The sequence below is a fragment of the Aotus nancymaae genome, unplaced genomic scaffold (genome assembly GCF_030222135.1).
Source record: "Aotus nancymaae isolate 86718 unplaced genomic scaffold, 86718_ANA_hifiasm-v0.15.2.pri h1tg000079l, whole genome shotgun sequence".
Taxonomy (NCBI): Eukaryota; Metazoa; Chordata; class Mammalia; order Primates; family Aotidae; genus Aotus; species Aotus nancymaae.
The window spans coordinates 11,475,530-11,498,696 of NW_026988494.1; the positions used below are offsets into that span (position 1 = coordinate 11,475,530).

At 43.3% G+C, this 23,167-nt stretch overlaps 1 protein-coding gene across 6 annotated transcripts in view; it reads right to left on the reverse strand.

The window, feature by feature from the left end:
• DLC1 (DLC1 Rho GTPase activating protein) overlaps window positions 1-23,167 on the reverse strand; it is a 422,870-nt gene that overhangs the window by 38,356 nt on the left and 361,347 nt on the right. The window contains exon 1 of one of the 6 annotated variants that reach the window (XM_012465787.2): window positions 12,863-12,947. The exons of the other annotated variants lie outside the window; for them this stretch is intronic. Coding sequence (XP_012321210.2) covers window positions 12,863-12,899 — 37 coding nt within the window. The 5' untranslated portion in view covers window positions 12,900-12,947. Of the gene's footprint in view, window positions 1-12,862; window positions 12,948-23,167 lie in introns of those variants that run through there. 6 annotated transcript variants of the gene reach the window in all.

Sequence of the window (23,167 nt, forward strand, 5' to 3'; positions counted from 1 at the left end):
TATCTGGTTAAACAATAGTAATTGGGCGTAACCAAGATACGATTACTTCAATCTTCTGTTCCCTCTAGCTTCACAGAGGGAACTTCTGGGTTTCTTCTCTTCTTTGATAACATGCTACCAAAACCAGGCTTCGATGCAAATGGTACAGTGAATTTGTTTTTTTTAGGAATTTGGTTTTTTTCAATGCAATTCTAAGGAATTAAAGGAATGCAAGAAAATTCAAGCACTTTCCAGATTCCTTGGATCTCTTAAAATTTGATATAGCCATATAGGCAAAGATTCATGGGAAAGTTGATGCTTATTTAATTGCTAGAGGACCATGTCAGCTGTGTGCAGGCAGGCGGTGCTTTCTGATCCAAACCAAGATACATTCTCCTTCACATGGTGACAAAGATTCCTTCAAATGGGAGGGAAGACACTGCTTATCAATTCTCCTGATGATTTCAAGGTGGCCAATTTTGCAGGGATGTTGTGCAGGTGGACTCGATGGCTTTAATTACAACCCATCTTTATGTGATGGGTAGGTACCACAGGAGGTTCACTGAGACAAACAAATCATGATCTCAAACACCTGTAGTAAGGCGAGGCGATTTGTTGACTCCCAACCCTGGATGTAGATAGGAATTGGACTGGGGAGTTTTCTTTTCTTTTCTTTCTTTCACTGGGGAGTTTTCTTTCTTTCTTTCTTTCTTTTTCTTTTTTTCACTGGGGAGTTTTCGTCCTTTCTCTTTCTTTCTTTTCTTCCTTTCCTTTTTTTTTAGACAAGGTTTCACTGTGTCATCCAGGCTGGAGTGCAGTAGTATGATCACAGCTCACTGTAGTCTTGAACTCTTGGACTCAAGCAATCCTCCTGCCTCAGCCTCCTGAGTAGCTGGGACTACAGGCATGTACCACCACGCCTTGCTAAGTTTATATGCTTTTTTGTAGAGACAGAGTCTCTCTACGTTGCTCAGGCTGGTCTCAAATTCCTGGGCTCAAGCAATCCTCCTGCCTCAGTCTCCCAAAGTCCTGGGTTACAAGCGTGAGCCACCGTGCCTGGCCAGGGAGGTTTTTAAAAACACTGACCATTCCCTCCCCAAGTATTCTGATTCACTCAGTCTAGATAGGGCCTGGACATTGTATTTCAGAAAAGCTCCCTGTTTAAAGGCAGCCAGGACTGAGGACCACTAAGCCAGATGACGTTTCTTTGTATTCCTTCATCCTGGACTTTTTCACCCTTGGATTATCCTAACAGACTCCTCACTGAACTCTCTGATAAGCCTCACCCCTCCCTGCCCACAACACATCTATCTTACTTCAAGGATCCCCAAGCCACTGGGTTGGTTTTATGAAACACATATTTCATCATGTCACTCCCCGGCTTACAGTTCTTTAATGACTTTCTACCGCCTATCAAATACAATCCGAAATCCTCAGCAAAGACCGCAGTTTGGCATCTGCCTATCCACTCAGCTCTTGGAAGACCTTCAAATGTAAGCTTGTTTCAGGCTTCCAAACTCCTTGGAGTTCTGAGGACATACCACACTGTCATACCTCAAGCCCCGGGTTCTCTCAAATAAATGCCCCCTTCTTCACTCCACCAACTTCTCACTTTTTAATTCATTTGTATATCCCGAAAGACAACTTTTTGTGCAAAGGAATTACAGGTAGGTTGGTTTGAAGAAAAAGAAAAAAATGTTACTATTTTCCTTTCTTTAAAGACAGAGAACGATGACTTGAATATCTTTCTCTCTGCAATTAAAAAAAACAAATGTTGGCTGGGCATGGAGGCTCAGGCCTATAATCCCAGCACTTTGGGAGGCCGAGGCGGGCAGATCAGCTGAGGTCAGGAGTTCGAAACCAGCCCGGCCAACATGGCGAAACCCCATCTCTACTAAAAATACAAAAATTAGCGGAGGCGGTAGTAGGCACCTGTAATCCCAGGAGGCTGAAGCAGGGAATTGCTTGAACCTGGGAGGCGGAGGTTACAGTGAGCCAAGATGGCACCACCGTACTCCAGCCTGGGCAACAGAGCGAGACTCCCATCTCAAACAAACAAACAAAACAAATGTTAAACATACACAACTGCCAAAAACTGGTTATCAGGAGTTATCTGGGTAAAACAAATTCCTAGTAAGGTTAAGGCAGACAACAGAATCCATATATTAATATTTATTAAACTCCAATGTTATCTAATCACAGTAAAGATTTTCACCAGCCACTGGCAGCATTCCTACCCTCAGGTACCTAAAAAAATTCCAAACATCTGCTATGCATAGTCTGAAAAAAAAAAAAAAACAGGAAGCTTCTGGGAGACTGGTCAGTCAAGAATTCAGTTTCTTAGGCTATCTGGCTTAACAAAAGCTCACCCAAATCTATCGTTAGGTATATTCTAGTACAGTCATATGTTTAGCTAAAGTTAATCATCCTACATTATCCCCTTCACTATTTATGGATGGAACTAGGTGTACTGCCAGCAGCCCTCAGGGAAAAATCAAAGACACAAGTTTCTGTCTTGAAGCAGGAAGCCAAGTGGAAAGGAAATTCAGTAAAGTACAGCGTGTATGAGGATCCTGTATCCTCCACTTGGAAACGAATTGGTTTCCTAAGGGCTATTCTAAGGTTCATGTGTTTGCTAAGTCCCAAGTGTCCCCGTACAGGCAACATTAGTGAGTCCCCCTTTCATTGGTGAAAGCCAAACTCCTAACAATGTCCGCCACATCCTGCCTCCTGTCAGGACCCCGCCTGTTGCCCCATCTCCCAGTGACTGATCCAGCCACACCTGCCTCCTCCCATGCCCTCTCCCCTGGCGCCTTTTTTGTTGTTGTTGAGATGGGGTCTCGCTCTGTTTCCCAGGCTGGAGTGCAGTGGCACAGTCTTGGCTCACTGCAATCTCTGCTTCCCAGGTTTAAGCGATTCTCCTGCCTCAGCCTGCTGAGTAGCTGTGACTGCAGGTGCCTGCCACAGCGCCTGGCTAATTTTTGGTTTCTTTTTTTTTTTTTTTCCTTTAGTAAAGACATGGTTTCACCATGTTGGCCAGGCTGGTCTTGAACTCCTGACCTCAAGTAATCCGCCTGCCCCAGTCTCCCTCCCAAAGTGCAGATTACGGGCATGAGACATGGCATCTGGGCCCTCTCTCCCCATTTTCCTATTTTATTGTTTCTTCTTCTACAACACTTATTAGGTTTACTTTCTGTCTTTCCTCTTTGTAAGCTCCTCAAGGGCAAGCTTCTTTGTCTATTTTATTCTCTGATATATCTCAAGCACCTACAACAGCACATAGTAGTTGCTCAATAAATATTACATAAATAAATTAACAACAGGCCAGGTGTGGTGGCTCATGCCTGTAATCCCAGCACTTTGGGAGGCCGACACTGGTGGATCATGAGGTCAGGAGATTGAGACCATCCTGGCCAACATGGTGAAACCTCATCTCTACTAAAAATACAAAAAATTAGCCAGGCGTGGTGGCGCATGCCTGTCGTCCCAGCTACTCTAGAGGTGGAGGCAGGAGAATTGCTTGAACCCAGGAGGCGGAGATTGCAGTGAGCCAAGATCGCGGCACTGCACTACAGCCTGGGCAACAGTGCGAAACTCCATCTCAAAAAAAAAAAAACCACTCATGCAATTTGTGTTCTAGTAAGTGGTATTAATTTTTCTGGCCAGGATCCACCATAAGAAATACATTCTACATTGTAACATGTATGAACATGTATATGTGTATATAAATATAAATAGACATTCATGCATATAAACACATCTGTACACATAGCTATTAAAAAAGTTTCAAACAAAACCTACAATAAGTGATGCAGTCTTACATTTTTATATATTTTTAAATGCTGTGTTATCTACCAATGTGACCAATTTGAAATGCATTATTCTCATGCATAGCTTTTCTCTAAAAAAAGGAAACGAAGAACTTCTGTATAGTATGAAGAGGAATGTGATAAGACATAGGAGTATGAAATCAGAGGTGGGAGGATGTCCCTTCTTGCTAGTGGGCAAGTGGGGTCTGCTCGGGCCCAATCTGTGCTCAGCCTTTATTTAAAGAGGCATTATGATCTTGGATATGAAACTGGATTGCAGGAGAGGGGATTCAGTGTAAAGGACCCCGAATGAAGTAAGAGGTAAGCTGGGAAGCAGAGGTGTTGGGAGGAATGCAGTCTGGATTTACTAGAACACAGAGCAAAAAGCAGGAGTATGGAGCAGAAAGTAAGTTATCTCATGGATTGGATGGAAGCACCTTCTGAGCCTGGTTATGCAATGAGCAGCCAACATTATTTCCTCAGTTGTGAAACAGCTTTGCATCTGGGTGCTCCAAGGTCCTTCTAGTACTCTATCGATAGCAGAGGACAAAGCATTACTGTAGCAAGTCAGGAAAACAGATCCAGGAAAGACTCCACTGCCTAGTTAGGTAGCCTTAGGAAAATAATCTCTCTGGTCCTGTTGCTTCATCTGTAAAACCTGGGACTGCCACAGGCTTCGTAAACTCCCTAAGCTTTGACTCTAGTATTTCCTTTACACCCATTTTACCTTCTCTCTAAGACAACCTCTAGAAGGAGTTCCACGCCCACTGTTAATTTTCCAGATTTCTCATCAATTAGATGGAGACATTCTTCTCCCTCAAAAAACTGGATCACTCGAAACCGCTATGAGAGACCTCCAGTTTTGTAAATTTACAGAAGTTTTAACTGCTTTCATTTTAAAAGCTAACATTTCCAATTTGCCTTTTTTTTTTTGGAGACAGGCTCACTGTGTCACCCAGGCTGGAGGGCAGTGTTGGGATCTCACTGCAACCTCCGATTCCTGGGTTCAAGGGATTCTCCTGCCTCACCCTCCCAAGTAGCTGGGACCACAGACATGCACCACCACACCCGGCTAATTTTCGTATTTTTAGTAGAGATGGGGTTTCATCATGTTGGCCAGGCTGGTCTCAATTTTCACAACTCAAGTGATCCACCCACCTCGGCCACCCAAAGTGTTGGGATTACAGGTGTGTGCCACCACTCCTGGTTCAATTTGCTTTTTAAGAGATCGACTTACTGATTTGTCCCATGAAGCCTATGTTCATATTAAAGAAAACACAAAACCAAAGATGTTTGCTTATGTATGTGTCTGTAGCCCTCTAAATTTCAATTTGAGAGGAAGAAAACACTTCAATGTACAGAAAGCTCTTAAGAGTTTTACTTTCCTTATTGATCTTTCATGTCTGTACTTCTGTTACAGCAGCATCTTGTCTTCCAAAGAAGCCAGGAATTGGGCGCTGATATGCATCTTGGAGCTTTTTATCTTTTCTCTTTACACATGTGGAAGCTGGTACAGAATTGAGATGATTTGCTGAAGGGTCCAAAGCTACCCAGCTCTCATCCCCAGGTTAGAGCACTTCTTGCCTATTTTAACAGCGCCCTCACTTGTAAATCACCATACTGTTTTCAGTCCTAGTAAGAAATGGAAGCTCTGGGGAATTTTCTTTTTAAGTTGCCTTTTTTTCTCTTATTCTTCTGCTTGAGGTTGGGAGACATACATATACAGCTTTCCAGTAAAGAACATTCCTAGAAATTATATAAAGGAGGGGAAAAGGACTCATTTTCCCTGTGATGTGATGACAACTTAATAGATGGTTTTGCCTTGAAAGGAGGAAACATCGGGAGACACACCTGGCAAGCCTCTAACTGGGATTAAGCGCTGCAAGTGACATTTTAGCAATGTAGAAATTAAATCAATTGAAATCCCCTTCGGGGATCATCTAGTACAAGAGTTTGCAAAGTACTCTTTCTAACACATAAACCAGGAAAAGGCAAGTAGCTCACATCAAAACATGTGCTCTTCCCTGGCAAAGGCAACAGCTCTGGATTAACTTGAGCCCACGAGGGACATGGCTCTATCAGGCCCTCTAGCCTTGTGTTGATCCAGTTATTTCCAGAAACAGAAAGTATCTCCCAACTAATCAAAAATTGGCACTTATTTCCCAGCAAAAAGAGGTCAAACTGAAATGAAAATAAACTATTAAGGAAATGGATATTGAGTCATCACATTTTTCTATTTCATTTCAACCTGGGCAGGATAAAAATCAGTCTGCTACACACACACACACACACACACACACACACACACATGTATATGTATTTCTAGTATTCTATGTCAAATATTTATACATTTCAAACTATGCACTAAAAGCAGTGATTTGGAATAGCTTTTAAAATACAAAGTCCTTTGAAGATGATAACTGTATAGATTAAGATTTCAAGAAAGGAAAGTATCTAACTGATTAGAGTCCTTATTTTTCTGAGTCTCTTTTTTTTGTAAAATGAAGCACATGTTTTAAGATTATATAATCCATTTTTTCTTTAAACTTATTTTTCAAGGCAAAATATCTGGTTACAAACCTAGAGTAACCCTGTCTCCATTATTAAAAGTTGGCATACAAATAAACTTTCTTTTACATATGTTAGCAAAGCGTATTCTACATATTTACTGTACGCTGGCTTTTGCTTTATAGTTCCACCATAGCACAGGAAAACATAAAATAGTGTGCAAACAGCAGTGCTATAAAAACCTTGAATTAGAAATAAAGGGGATAGAAATAAAGGGGATAGCAAGAAGATCTATTAAAAAAACTGCTAGGCCGGGCGCAGTGGCTCACACCTGTAATCCAGCACTTTGAGAGACCAAGGCTGGCGGATCACGTGGTCGAGATCAAGACCATCCTGGCCAACATGGTGAAACCCTGTCTCTACTAAAAATTTAAAAATTAGTTGGGCGTGGTGGCACGTGCCTGTAGTACCAGCTACTCCAGGAGGCTGAGACAGGAGAATCGCTTGAACCTGGAAGGCGGGAGGTTGCAGTAAGCGGAGATCGCCCCACTGCACTCCAGCCTGGTGACCAAGTGAGACTTCGTCTCAAAACAAACAAACAAACAAACAAACAAACAAAAGTGCTCACCCATAATTTCATCTGTTCTAACAGAAAAAAGAAAATGAAGAAAATGAATGAAATATCAAGTTATCTTATCAAAGACCAATGACAATGAAAATATGGCAGGTACTGGTTAGGAGCATAAGCTATCTCCAGCCATTTCTATGTCAAACCTCAAAGAGGAAACACTATTCAATTAGACTCAGTTTTGTGCCGAAAGTGTGAGAAAAAAATAAGACTTGCTATGTTCTAGGTGAGCTAAGGAATTATTTTCACTAATATTGCTTGGGACACGCAGTCCCCTAAATGAACACTAACGAATGAACAGAAATTAATCTAATGGTCAAATTTTGATCCAGGTTCCTATGAACAACTTAAGACCTTCATTTTGTTGCTGTCCTCATTTTCTTTACACACGCTGACCGGAATGGGCCTGAGGTTCCAGTCAACTCACATGTGACCCTGGACTAGTCACTGACCCTCCCCGCATCTCAGCTACCCCTCAGGAGAAAAAAGGCACTGGTTTTCCAGGCTGCCTTTGCAAAATTCTAGAACTTCCTATGAAATGACTTTTACGGATATCTAAGCATTATATACAATGCCCTTTCTGTGCTATACAATTTGAAAAGGGGAGTTGTATGGAGATTGGATCCCTTATGAGTTTATGGTTTCTCCAGAATCAGAAGGTAAAGATCATTTCAGGATTTCAGCATCTTCTCTCTATTTGTCACTTGAGTGTAACGAGGGACATAGCGTGGCTGTGGTGCGACTCTGTGCGTGGGCCACAGGCCATTTCACCTCTGAGGTCTCTTCTTTCGTGGCTTCCTAAGTGCTGCGAGCCTGGGAAATGCTACAACCCCAGGATGTGGAAAACTTCTGTCCCTTAGACATCCTTTAGAGACTCCTGCGAGGAGAAGGAAGGCGCCTTTCTGACAAGCTTCAGGAAGTGACCTCCAGTCCTCTCCGCAGGACACTCAAAGGTGGGGCAGGTCAGAGAACAAAATGTGGATGGGAGGTGCCAAAGGCATCTAAGGACTCAGGCTTCACTGACCTCAGCCTTCAAGGAGCTTTTGATTTTTCCCTGACAAGGGAAGGGGTAGACACCAAAAGGCACCAAGTAAAGAAATGTATAAAGTGAAAATGAGCAGACTTTTCACAAGCAAAGTAAGTCTAATAACAGAACAAAAAAACCCAAAAAAATAACAACCAAAACACCCAAGGATGAATGATTAAGAGAATCTGACTTCCACTGTGTTTTGGCTTCACTTTACAAGGATATAATAGTTCACTTTGGTGCCCAAAACTTTATTTCCTTAGAGGCAGGCATTCACATATTTTCAGTCACATTTGGGGGAAAAGTTTCCTTTAGAAATAATATTTGAAAGTACTTTCACTGAAGAAAGAATTATTTGGTACAGTCAATGCAAGCCACAGTTTTAGAAAATAGTATGCCAGAACACTCCCCAAAATGTTAAAGACAGAGCCCTAAGTCTCCTCTCACTTGACTCCCCTCCATGGAGGTGACCCACAAAAAATTTGTCATTCCTGGACTCTTACCATTATATAGCTCCCTACCTATGCCACACACCTCCCAGGAAATTGCAAAGTAACTGTAAGGCTCTGTAAGGGCCATACTAGAGAAGTCCGGCTGCTGCTTAAAAGACACTATAAAGATATACAGGCTAAACAGGAGGGCTTCTTCCTGTTCTCCATTAATTATGATGGCAAGGCAGAAATGTCCAGTGAAAAAAATGTTACAACAGAGTAGACCTAATTAGAGGGCCCCCAGAAGGAGTCTCCAGTTCTTATCACTGATCATGGTAATTCCTAACAATAACACAGGGTACCACAGAAGGAAAAGTGCCGGCAGACAGAAGGAGCCCTTTCCCAGCTGGGAATCTAAACCCTTTTACATTAACTGGATCTCTAACTAAGTTGAGGTTGAAAGAAAACACCACTGATGGCACTCATTCAATGTAGCAACCCGTTCCTATAAAACATACTTTGACCCTACAGCAGTCTTCCTTAAGAGAGGAACAGCACTCACCTCCCTCTGCATTCCTCCATATGCAAAGGTCACAGAGTCAGAAATAGAGACAATTGTGAAAGTGCTCCAGAAAGGCATTTTCCTTCTAATTTCACAGCCATGGAAAAGAGGATCCTGGAATTGTGCTTTTTAAGACACAGTGGATATTTACACTCTATGGACCTTAGTTCACCTTGACTATAACTGATTGATTGATTGATTGAGACAGAGTGTCATTCTGTCTTCCAGACTGGAGTGTAGTGGCGCGATCTGCAACTTCCACCTCCCAGATTCAAGCAATTCTCCTGCCTCAGCCTCCTGAGTAGCTGGGATTACAGGGATACACCATCACGCCCGGCTAATTTTTGTATTTTCAGTAGAGACAGGGTTTCACCATGTTGGCCAGATGGTCTCAAACTGCTGACCTCAAGTGATCTACCTGTCTCGGCCTTCCAAAAAGCCACCACGCCTGGCCAAAGCAATCTATTTTTTAGTATCTTGAATGCATAGGCCCCCAACTCCAAACTAGGAATTTTGGGGGCAGATCCTGAAAAAATGAGCATCTGAGAAAGTCAGAGATACAACTTAGTTTAGACATTAGTTCTCTCCCATTGGATCCCAACTCGTGCCATTAAATCATTGGACTGTGCAAACATTACAAATGAAAATCACCTTTCTCCCCAGGTCTGCTTTATAATCTCAAGAACAGGCTTGGCATGATGTGGGTCTGGATGCCAGTCACACCATGGGGCCAGGTTTTGCTATGATGTTCTAAAGCACTGAGAATTTAGTCTTTAATGATTTGGCAATAGCCAGGGAGGAAAGGGAAACATCTGAAGTTATTTTTATTTTTGTAAAAGTCTTCTGGCTGTACAGGTTGAATGGTGGGGTGGATCAAGTATTGTCTGGGGCCTTTCAGGGTCTTTTATTTTTGCATGGCCTCATTTCCGTCTTCCTGTTGCTAGGAAGGAGAGTGAAGCATGAGAAACTTGTGTTGACAATACTGGACCATCCTGTCCAGCACAAGGCTCTCTTCCAAAAGGTCTCATCCATTTCACCCACTGTACTCTGGATGCCCCCATTCTTCTGGACCAAATCATCCTTCCCTGCATATTTTCAAATTGTGTATTTACCCGCCTAAGTCATAAAAATACCACTCTCATTTAACATTGCATCATGGCTTAAAATCTCCATGGGGACACCAAGGGAAACCCAAGTACTTATTTCTGTATTTGAAACCACCTCTTGGAATCTGACCAAGCCTCTGATTGGAGGGCATCTCACTGGGGCCTCCTATATCCCCTTTAAGTCCCATAATAGTTCTACAAGTAAGAGTTTAAGTACTATATACATTTTTAAACTTACTTCATGGTAATAGCTTGTTGAATAACAACACGTCTTTCTACTGGCCTGGTATATTTTCCAGAATCACCCAAATACCTCTTTTAATGTAAAAATGCTCTTAAACTTTGCTTAGTCTTTGCTCTCTAAACTACAGTACAGAACAACAAGCAAGCAAACAAAGGCTTTAGTTTGAAGCGTAACCTGTCTTCCAGGTTTACTCCAGAATCCCAAGAAAATCCTTCACTCTTTCCAGAGCATTAAAATTTGAAACACTGCCTTCATAATTAGCAACAGTTAATTGCTCAACTATTCACTGTTTAAGGACTGAGTGGTATTCCTCATGAAATCTGCAATAGGGAAGTTATGACACAAGTCACCAAAACTACTTTTCTCACCCACTCTAGGCAAAGATTTAAATTGGAAACTATTTATCCCCCAGTCCCCCTTTTGAACTTTCAGGCTGTTTGGTGTCTGGTGTTACTCTTCGTGAATTCAAATAAGTATTTGTCAAAAGCAAACTTTTCAAAACAGACAGGAGAGAAAGTCAGTCTGCCGTGCTTCATTTTAAACTCTGAACAGTAGTGCTAATGCAAAAAGTATGCATCTGCGCTCAGGCCACGCTGTAAATCTGGCATGCCACAATAAAAGTGAATACATGCAATCGCCAACATTTTCTCAGAAAATGTCTTGAAATAACTTTTGTACACACATCTGCTAACCATTTGACACTGGTTCCCCAGGACTTTAGTTCTTAGATTAGAGGGGCTGCTGCCTTACAGGGCACCCCTCTGACCATCTGCTGCCGTCTGCAAGCCAAGATGGCACCTCCATTAATTCCACACTTATGGTCTGCAAATTATCTCTGCCGACGGCCAGCCTGTAGTCCAGATGGATGGCGAATTAGTCAACCTCTTGGAGCTGCTGATAGATTTACATTCAGAGGGCTGCAGTCTGCTGGGCTATTATTTTCCCTCATCCCTTCAGCAAACAGAATTTCAGAGGAAAAAAAAATGTAATTTGAGACCCAGTATTCGGCCTTCTCCCGAGCTGTAATTTTTTTTTTCCCAAATACATCATCAATGCCACCAGCCTAGGCTGCATTCCTCTATCTCACCAATAATCCCTGAAACAACCTCTGAATCCTGAGAATAAACCCATTTGCTCACCCATATTGGGTGTAAAAAGACTCACTCAAAGCAAGACTGGGGATGAGGAAGGATGGGGACTGGGACAAAGTTTTCAGCTCCACAATGCAAATTAATGACTGCAAGCAGGGGCTTCCTTCTGCAGTGATTAGCATACACTGGATATTTATTAACATCTGGAATAGGCACCCTGCTAATCACTTTACCTACATGATCTCATTTGATCCTCACAACCTCCCGGCGTGGAGGTAATACAGTTATCACCCCTTTGCTGCAGATGAAGAAGGCACAGTGAGGTCCTGTCACTGCCCAGGTTCGCCCAACTAGCAGGCCACAGACCAGGATCAGACCCCACCAGCCTAACCCCGTGTCCTCTCACTTCCCTCGCTCCAGGAGCTGTGCGCTTAAGGACGCTCCAGGACGCAGAAAACTACACGCAGCAGGGTTGCTTTGCTGCGGAGAGAAGGGGTGCGCCTCCTACAAAGGGATCAAAGGCTCGGCCCAGGACGCTGTAGGTGGGAACAGGGACAAGGAGTAGGGCAGGCTTCCAAGAAGCTGTCGCCTCGTTACGAAAATAGTCGGGTCGGGCGGCGAGCTTCCTTCCTCTCTCCGGCCCAGGAACTTGCTCCTCAGGCTCCTTGTTGGGGTCAAGGGCGTGGATATCTCCAAGGGGGCAATTCAGGGACACGATTCAGCGACCCAACTCCAAAAAAAAAAAAAAAAAAAAAATCCTGTATTTTTTTTTTTTTCTAGCAGGAACCCCTTTTGCAAGCCACGGAACTTGCTAAACTACCCCAACACTCTCCAGGTACCCGCAGCCACCAAACCGAGACCTCCCTGGCCAGGTCTGAGTTACTTCCCAGCGTTTAACGTATCTGACCCAAAAATGGTTGAAAAGAAAAACAAGTTTTTGGTGAACTGACTTTCAAGCAGTGGTTAAAAAAAAAAAAAAAATTCCAAGCGCCGCTAGCGTCTAAAACGTCCCCACACAGTAAACCCTCCGGGAGTGCAAGCTGATTTTGGACTAGCCTGGGGAATGACAGGAGGTGAGCCCGAGCGCAGTGCAGTCCCCATAGGAAAGGAAGGTAAAAGGCAGTGTCGCCACACCCCTCCAGCCAGAGCCCTGAGCCCCCCGCCCGGCTCTACCAGGAACATGAACCAGGGCTTCCCTTCAAGGGTTGCGGCCGTCCGCCTGGCGCGCTGGCCCGCGGTCCCAGGCAAAAGGTAGTCAAGGGTTACTCCTTCAAAATTCAAACTCCCTCCCCAAACTGCGAGTCCTGCTATCCCCACACCACCTCCAAGAAACTCCGGAAACTCCGGAGAAAGCGTTTCAAGAACACAGAACAACAGACAGCGACTTGACAAGGCAAGGTGACACTTTCTCGCGGCGGGTCCCCTCCGCAGCCAGCTCCCGCGGCCGGCCCGACGGCGAGGCGCAAGTCTAGCTTACGTGTTAGGATCATTGTGTCCGGCTTCTTTCTGCACATCAAGCGCGGCGGGCGGCGGCGGCAGCGCAGTGGGGAAATCGAGGCTGGCCGAGGCGGCTGGGCTCCCGCGTCGGGACCCACGGCGGCACCCGGGACGTGCACCCTGGCGGTCCTCAGCGCATCCTTGCTCACCGCACCCTGCCCCTCGCCACAGCCCCAGAGAGAATGCGGGGTTTTCTAAAGATCGAAACCGGGGCCGCTCAGGGAGTTGGGCGAGAAGCCCGGGAGCCGGCGCTCCTGCAACCGGGAGGTGCGGCCATGGCCAAGCAGGGAGCGAAGCGCCCTCGCTCCGGCAGCCAGAGCGCACTGACTCCCACGCGCCCCGCCGGCCGCGCCTTCCCGCTGGGCCACCCCCCGAGGGGCGGGGCTAGACGGGGGGCACCGCCCCCTCCCCTCGGCAAGGGTCGCGAGCCTCGGGGACGGGCGGTTCTCCGGCCCCCGCCCTACTCCCAGGCTCCGCCCCGTCCCGCACCTCCTCCCCGCGGCTTCAGCCTCAGGCCGCCCTCTAGCCCCGCCCGTCCCCAGGCCCCGCCCCTCCCCGGTCCCGCCCCTCTGCCCAGGACCGGTGCCTTCTCAGCCCAAGGCTGGAATGTTTTCTCCCCGGGCCTCCACGTCTGCAGCGGGAAGCGGCTAAAAGTCGCCAACTATTGGCCCCGGGTGCAAAGGCAAAGGTCACAAGGCATTTACTTGGCGGAGGTGTCCTGGCTGGAACCTAGTATGCCTTGCGCTTTCCCTCTTTTTTGGTAGCTCTGCACATTTTACCTGTCTTTTACCCTGGCTAGAACCGCGTAAATTTGCGGGAACGAAGTGGGAGCGGAGAAGGGGAGGGATGGTCAGTGTTTCCAGATCTGTAAAAACGGGAGAAGAGTACCTGTCCCTTGGACATTGGTAATTTATTGCTAATACCTGCATGGGTACGGAACGAATGTAGGTGATAAATACTGCCTTAGAGGAATTGAGCTTTCACTCAGCACGTGCTGGGGGTCACAGCATGTGTTTCTCAAACTGGCCCTTGGGCCACAATCAAATGCAGCTCCTGGAACTGTCCTTGGCTGGCGCCTGATTGCAGAATTCTAATCTTTGATGGTGAGAATCTTCAATTTTCACAAGCTCTCAGATCATTCTGATCGCCTGTAGTTTGAGGGCCCCTGATGTAATAGGAAGCCTGATATTAAAACATCACAACTAAATACAGTTACAGTAAGATTCTTAAAAGTCCAGAACGGGGCCGGGCACGGTGGCTCACGCCTGTAATCCGAGCACTTTGGGAGGCCGAGGCGGGCGGATCACGAGGTCAAGAAATCGAGACCAACCTGGCCAACATGGTGAAACCCCCGTTTCTACTAAAATACAAAAAATTAGCTGGGAGTGGTGGTGCGTGCCTGTAGTTCCAGCTACTCAGGAGGCTGAAGCAGGGGATTCCCTTGAACCTGGGAGGCAGAGATTGCAGTGAGCCAAGATCGTGCCACTGCACTCCAGCCTAGCAACAGGGCAAGACTCCTTTAAAAAAACACACACACACAGACACCACACACAAAGGTGCACCTTCAAAACATACTAATGAATCTTATTTATTAAAAATTCAAACCTTAGGCCGGGCACAGTGGCTCATGCCTGTAATCCCAGCACTTTAGGAGACTGAGGCGGGAGGCTTATGAGGTCAGAAGATCGAAACCATCTTGGCTAACATGGTGGAACCCTTTCTCCACTGAAAATACAAAAAAAAAAAATTAGGCAGGCCTGGTGGCACGTGCCTGTAGTCCTGGCTACTCCGGAAGGTGAGGCAGGAGAATGGCTTGAACCGGGGAGGCAGAGGTTGTGGTTAGCAGTGATCACACCACTGCACTCCAGCCTGGGTGACAGAACAAGACTGTCTCAAAAAAAAAATATATATATATATATATATATATATATATCAAACCTTAAAAATATAGATATTCTAAGTATCTCCCCTCCAAATACACCAATTCTCAGAATAAGTTCTTAATGTTTTGTATTTGCTGGTTAAAGTCGTGTTCTAATTTAATTAGATTGCCAGGAGTCTTTTTATTCCACTTAGCATTCACCTTTCCAGAATAAAATAGGCTAAACTTCTCTTTTTATTCAAGTCCCATTGCTCTCTCCTTGATTATTGATGTTGCTGTCCCTGGATCTTTTCTAATTTCATTACAACTTTCTGGAGATTGTGTTATGTAGTTTGCTTTCATATAATAATACTAATAATAACTCCAAAATCCTTTCTTGCTGATGCATTGGTTTGCATTTGGCCTTCCCTGAATCTCATCTTCTTCCATTCTTTGGTCTATTGACACAGCTTATGACAAGGGCCAAGCCCCAATTTTTATAGCTTTAATTCCACCCTTAGAAATGGACATGCTACATTTTGAAAGCTGCTTCACTTAAGAGAATAGTGGTTGAAAGCAGGACTTCTAGAGCAGGCCCCTTACTAGCTTTCTAATATGTTATTTATGTGACAATTTCAACTTTTATTTTAGATTCAGAGGGTGCATGATGCTGAGGTTTGGAGTGCTATTGGTCCTGTCACACAGGTACTAAGCAGAGTATCTAATAATTTTTCAACTCTTTCTCCCCTTCCTCCCTCTCTCTCCCGTAGTTCCCAGTGTCTACTGTTGCCATTTTTATGTCCATGAGTACTCCCACTTATAAGTGAGAACATGGAGTATTTGGTTTCCTCTTCCTGTGTTAATATGCTTACCATAGTGGCCTCCAGCTGCATCCATGTTGCTGTAAACGACATGATTTCATTCTTGTTTTTGAGACAGAGTCTCGCTCTGTTGCCTAGGCTGAAGTGCAGTGGTGAAATCTCAGATCACTGCAGCCCAAAGTCTGTGCATCCCACACTCAGGACAAGAGGATCCCAGGCCTAAGCAATCCTCCCACCTTAGCCTCCCAAGTAGCTGGGACTACAGGTGGGTGCCACCACGTCTGGCTAATCTTTGTATTTTTTGTAGAGACAGGGTTTTGACATGTTTCCCAGGCTGGTCTTGAACTTCTGGGCTCAAGCAATCCACCAGCCTTGGCCTTCCAAAGTGCTGGGATTACAGGTGTGAGCTGCCGCACCTGGCCTATTTCATTCTCTTTTTATGGCTGTGTAGTTGAATATGTTATTTAGCTTCTCAAAACTTCAGTTTCATCTTTAAAAAAGAAGGTTGTTATAGTGCATACTTCATGGGGGTTTTATGAGGCTTTAATAAAATAATGTACATAAGTGTCTAACACATAATAAGCATTCAATATTGTTAGCCACTCTTTGTTAGAACTAAAACATGGAATTCCTATTTAAAGCATCACCCAGGAGAAGATTAAAACAAAATAAGACATTGACATTACCCTTTGTGAATCTGAGGAACCTTTACAAGCTGGGGAAGGAAAGTGTGAAAAAATCATAAAGAGTGTCAACAAACAGTGGTGCTTTACATCTGAGGGTCCCCAGACCCCTCCGTGTCCTTCCTCTTCATTTAACTTTCAACTCACCACCCAAGGTTTCATCTGTCTCCGTCACAGGCAGATGATGTTAGAAAAGATTTGTTAGCTGATCTGCATTAAGTGAGATTTTGGTTTGAAATGCTGAACTAAGAGGCAGGAATTAATTGTGCAGTGTAGCCTGTTTCAGTGCCAACAACTTAGGATCCTCTCAAACTGTTTCAATACATAAGAATGAAAACCCATCACAAGTTACGTGAGGTGTTGTTACTTATTTGTTCTCAATGGCAGATTTTTTTTTTTTTTTAAGATGGAGTCTTGCTCTCTTGCCCAGGCTGGAGTGCAGTGGCGTGATCTCCACTCACTGCAACCTCTGCCTCCTGGGTTCAAAAGATTCTCCTGCCTCAGCCTCCTCAGTAGCTGGGACTATAGGCACATGCCACCATGCCCGGCTAATTTTTATATTTTCAGGAGAGACAGGGTTTCATCACATTGGCCAGGCTGGTCTCGAACTCCTGATCTCATGTGATCTGCCCGCCTTGGCCTCCCAAAGTGCTGGGATTACAGGTGTGAGCCACTGCACCTGGCCAGACATCACTTTCTTGGAGGCTGTTCACAGGGGTACCCATGGCCACTGTATTTGGATGTTTTCCCATTCAACTATGGTATTAGCAAGGAAAGAAAGATCACACAGTTAACTCCTAAACTGTGTGAAGGCTGAGTGACTACTGGCTTTGGTTCCTACTTGATTTTAATAATTGATATTAGTTATTATTGATATTGTCCAAGGATACACTCTTGCATTTTTCCCACTATAACATGTTAAAAAATACTCAAGCACTGGCAGGCACCTACGCAGGCAATGACAGTGAGTAAAGCTGACCACAGTGGGATGGTGAAAATTGGGAGGTTCAGGACCCCTCTGAGAAGACAGCCACCATTAGGGTTTACTGGCTTGTTGACCCGTGTTAACAGGGAAACCCTAATGTACTGGGCTGAAAGGTTTTTTCCAGAAGCTTTATAATTTTATATTTTTATATCAAATCTATCAATTTTTAGATGCTGGTAACTAATTTTAAAAAATGGAAACCCATTCCACTTAATTTTAACTTCGGGCTTTATTCATCCCTGTGGCAACCAGTCTAAACCTGCTCTAGTGATATGAGCCAGGAAATCTCTTTGGAAATTGATATCTCTCCATGAGGAACTAACAGACTCCTCTGCACTTGGAAAATGTTATAATTTGTGTTCAATGCAGCATTGCAAAATTACTGAGGAGATAATTTTTATTTGTAATGTTCAAAGGGCATATGGCAAAGAATAGAAAGTTTTGAAAATAAATTTTAAATGGTGTTCAATTAAGGAAAGTAATTAAGTTAGAAAATGAATGGCTGTCCTTAAAACATTCATTTATTTTTAAGCTTTAGTGACCCCAATCTCGGTTCTCCCCACACCCCCACTCTCTACCCTACCTGTTATTTAGCCTTTTCAGAATTTGTCAAAACCCAAATGCTGGCGTGTAGGATGGAGAGAGAGGAGAAGAATAAAGGTCTTAGGCAGCAAAATTAATTCACCCTTATTTAATTTTAACTGGAGTATGTCTCTTGTTCACTCAGACCTTCTTTTGACTACAACTTTGAACAATGCAAGTTCAAAATATGGGGAAAATATAAATGTAGTTGCCCAGTGATATTTTTAAGAGGGAGAAGCTGGGCACAGTAGCCCATGCCTGTAATCTTAGCACTTTTGAGAGACCAAGGTGGGAAAATCACAAGCCCACAAGTTTGAGACCAGCCTGGGCAACATAGGGAGATCCCATCTCTACAAAACATTAAAAAAAAATTATCTGGACATGGTGGTGTGCTTGTGTTCTCAGCTACTTGGGAGGCTGAGGCAGGAGGATTGCTTGAGCCTGGGTAGTTGGGGCTGGAATGAGTCGAAACTGTGCCACTGCACTCCAGCCCGGGCCACAGAGCCAGACCCTGTCTCAAAAAAAAATAAATAAAAATAAAAATAAAAAAATAAAGAAAAGAAAAAGTAAAAGAAAAAAAGAGAGTCTGATGGTCTGTTCCTGTGAAAATGTCATCTAAGTATAATTTTCAGATAATCTTTTAAACCCCAACTATGAACCAGCCCAGCATAGTACTTTAATCATTCAACAAATATTTATTAAACCCTAGATAAGGCAGGGTATTGGGCAAAACTAAAATGAACATGAAGAGGGCACTTGGAGGATGCAGCTCTGTTAATATGGCTCTGTGAGGAGCTCCACAGAGGGTTTGAACATTACTGAATTCTTAGTCCTGATTTGATAAATCAATGGGCATGCTTTCCTGAGATACTTACTATATTGACAATAGGATTTCCTTCTAAAGGCTATTTCATTTAAAGTCTCAGGTGGTCCATCAGCTCAAGACCTCCCTGCCAGAAAACGAGCCCAGCCCCAACATCCATTTGGTCTTTACCAAGGACTGCTCTGATTCTTTCGTGTGTCCCCTGACTACACAAAAATCAAGCAAGTGGAAAGTAAAACATTGTGACCACTTTTTATTTCATAAAAGCAACTAGGCTACTTTCCCATTGAATTAACCAATTTAAATGGCATGGCAAAATACACGTAGTATAAAACGTACCATTTTAACCATTTTCAAATGTAAAATCTAGTAGCATTAAGTGCAGTGCATTCAAATTATTGTGTGAAGATCACCGTTATCCATCTCCAGAACTTTTTTATCATCCCCAGCTGAAGCACAACAATAAACACTCCATTCTCCCTTTCCCCCAGCCCCTAGTAACTATTATTCCACTTGCTGTCCCTAGGAATTTGACTATTATAGATATGTCCTATAGGTAGAATTATCCAACAGTTGCCCTTTTGTGTCTGGCTTATACTGGGTAAATATTTTCTTTTTTTGAAGTCTATATATCTATATCTATTTCTATTTCTATCTATATATTTTTCAAGACATGGTCTTGCTCTGTTGCCCAGGCTGGAATGCAGTGGTGTGACTATAGCTCACTGCAGCCTCCAACTCCTGGGCTCAAGTGATCCTCCCACCTCAGCCTCTCAAGTACCTAGGACTACAATGCATGTCATCATGCCTGGCTAATTTTTGTATTGTTTGTAGAGACGGGGGTCTCATCATGTTGCCCATGCTGTTCTTGAACTCTTGGGCCCAAGTGATTTGCTTGCCTCTGCCTTCCAAAGTGCTGGGATTACAGGTTGAGCCACCGCGCCGGCCAACTTTTTTTTTTTTTAATGAAGCATTTTGTCGTTTCTTTTGTTGTTTCTGCTGTTGTTTGTTTGCTTTTGAGGCAAAGCCTCATTCTGTCGCCAGGCTGGAGTGCAGCGGCGCGATCTCAGCTAACTGCAACCTCCGCCTCCTGGGTTCAAGCAATTCTCTTGCCTCAGCCTCCCAAGTAGCTGGGACTACAGGTGTGTGCTACCATGCCCAGCTAATATTTTTATTTTTAGTAGAAATGGGTTTTTGCCGTGTTAACCAGGATGGTCTCAATCTCTTATCCTCGTGATTCACTCGCCTCAGCCTCCCAAAGTGCTGGGATTACAGGTGTGAGCCACCGCGCCCGGCCTGCATTTTGTCTTTTCTTATTGCTCCATAAGTATTATGTATATTAGGGATATTTTTGTCATTTCTTATAAAAATATTTTTACTAGTATGTCATCTGTCTTTTAAGCTTATTAATTTATGATAAAAATTAACAAGCTTCAAACAAAATTTAAAGGCCTTACTTATTTGTTCTTTTCAATTGTTAACTAGGATTTACTTAAGTAGTTTTTCCTATAGAGTTTGACCCCAGAAATGCTAAGACACAAATTTAATTTACAAAACAAGGTCATTTACCAGATGGGGTTTTAGTTATAGATTTTATTATGTACTCACAAAATATTCTGTCTTATTTGATTCTCTCCCCTCATATCAGATATAGATGCCTTGCCTAGAGTGAAGCCTTTATAAAAGCCTGCTGCTAAAGAGCTAGCAGCAATCTGGGGGCACTCACTGAGTTTTTGAGAAATGTTTTGACTTTTGAATTTCCCATAAGTGCAATGTATGTGTGTGTGCAGATATACGTTCATTAATAATAATAAATCAACCCTGGAACATCTGTGAGTTTTTCAAGAGCTGTGTACAATGCGAAAATGGTTATTTTCAGTGTTTTACTTTGTCAATTAAAAAAAAAGGGTTTAGGTCTCTACCACCTTGTTTAAAAGAGCCATTTATATGGTTGCCCCTAAACACTGATTTTAAAATCGATATCTAGATGTCATTCTAAAGCATCGTGCAAATAAAACTGTGGACCATAGTTCCGAAAATCTGAATGGACTCACTCATGAGTTTGTTTCCACTAAGGAGATGTTTTGTGCTCATTTGAACCATATGTTGCTCTTTCTTTCTGGTGGATTGGTCCTAAAATAAAGATGCTATGGGTTGGGTTTGGGCAATTGCCTGGAAAATAAAACACAGTTCCCTTTCTTTGCAGCTAACTACAGCATGATGGCCATTATAGAGCTATTTCTGGAAACCCCTACACAGCTCCAGATCATTAACTTACTTTAATAGTCAACAGGAGAATGGAGCTGCTGCCTATCTTCCAAGATTGGCTTTTCATGTGCAACAACTCACTCAATTATCTCTTATTGATTCATTTGAATTAAGCTGCATTTTGGGGAACTGCAAGGCACACATTTTAAAAAACAGACCTATCAACAAGACTTACGATATGGTTAGACTTTGTGACCCCACCCAAGTCTCATTTTGAATTGTAATCCCCAAGTATTTAGGGAGGCACCTTTTGGGAAATGATTGATTATGGGAGTGGATTTTCCATGCTGTTCTCGTGATAGTGAGTGAATTCTCACGAGATCTGATGGTTTTATAAAGGTAGCTTTTCCTATAGTCGTACACACACACTGTCTCCTGCCACCTTGTGAAGAAACTACTTGCTTCTGCTTCACCTTCTGCCATGATTGTAAGTTTCCCGAGCCTTCCCCAGCCATGGAGAACTGTGAGTCAGTTAAACCTCTTTCTTTTATAAATTATCCATTCTCCGGTTTTTCTTTATAGCAGTGTGAAGAATGGACTGATACAACTTACAAATTGTGAAAGACTGGTATCTGAGGATTTATCAGTAGAGAAAGGACTAGATCTGATCTCTATTATACAGATTTTCTGTTGCTGAACAAATAGCTATTTCCCTACTGGTTGTTGACATCTTTTTGTTGGTTAACAAAACAAATATATTATGGCAAAAACAACACAAAAGATTAGAAAAGCCTGCTAAATTTCATAACTGAGTTCTCCAGATATCTGAATCTCTAATAATAAAAATAAAAATCTAGCTACATAGTGCTTACTTGGGCTACATCATAACATTGTGATATAAAAAGGTTAAAAATGAAACAGCATAACTACATATTTATGAGAAATGTTTTTAATTTAAAAACAACTTTAAGTGGTAAAGAGGGTTATTACACAACACTAAAAAGTTTATTTAACAAGGGAAAGAAAGCTATTTTGAACCCGTGTTCCCCTAACAAAATAACTTCAAAATATACAGAGTAAAAACTGGCAGGCCGGGTGCAGTGGCTCACACCTGTAATCCCCGCACTTTGGGAGGCCGAGGTGGGCGGATCACCTGAGGTTGGCAGTTCAAGACCAGCCTGACCAACATGGAGAAACCCTGTCTCTACTAAAAATACAAAATTAGCCAGGTGTGGTTGTGCATGCCTGTAATCCCAGCTACTTGGGAGGCTGTGGCAGGAGAATTGCTTGAACCTGGGAGGCAGAGGTTGCAGTGAGCTAAAATGGTGACTGCACTCTAGCCTGGGCAACAAGAGTGAAACTCTTTCTCAAAAAAAAAATAAAACACCTGGCAGAATTAGAGGGAGAAACCAACCACTATCATATAGGTGGGAGCAGATAAAGTCTAATAAAAACATTTTAATGATCATTTATAGATATCTGTATCCATCAATTAGAACATACACATTTTCAAAGCTACCAATATTAAAAACAAAACAAAAGTACTGAGCATGTACTAAACCGTCAATCAAATTGCAGCAAATTTCCAGTATGTGGTATCATATTGATCACTGTTGTGGTTTGAAAATATGTCCGGAAAATTTTTGGCAACCCTTTCATCAAAAGGTGGAGCCAATTTTCCCTTCCCTGAACCCAGGTGGTCCTTTTTGACCTTTAATAAACAAAATATGGCACATGTGATTTTGTGTTACTTCCTAGGCAGGTTAGAAAAGGTCAGTGAGATTTTCGATTTGAGACAGGGTCTCACTCTGTTGCCTAAGCTAAAGTGCAATGGTGTGATCACGTGATCACAGTTCACTGCAGCCTCGTACTCCTGGGCTCAAATGATCCTTCCACCTCAGCCTCCCTTGAAGTAGCTGGGATTTCAGGTGTGCACCACCACCCTGGCTATTTTTTTTTTTTAAGAGACGGGATTTTGCTAATTTGCAGTCCTCTCACTTTAGCCTATCAAAGTGCTGGGATTATAGGCCTGAGTCACCACACACAGCCTCCGTGACTCTTCCTTGGGATAATCATTCTGGAGTCTTGGGCTACCATGTAAGAAGTTTGGTTGCCCTGAGGCCCTGATGTTGAGAGACTAAATGAAAAGTCCACAGAAGGAGACACAGACATAGAGAGACATAGACATGCCAAGGTATTCCAGCTGTTTCAGCCCAGAGCTGTTTGAGTTTTCTCAGACCAGATACATGTGAATGGAAAAGCCTTTGAGAGAGCCTGACCCCAGCTGCCATCTGACTGCAGCTGTTGGAGAGACCCTGTGAC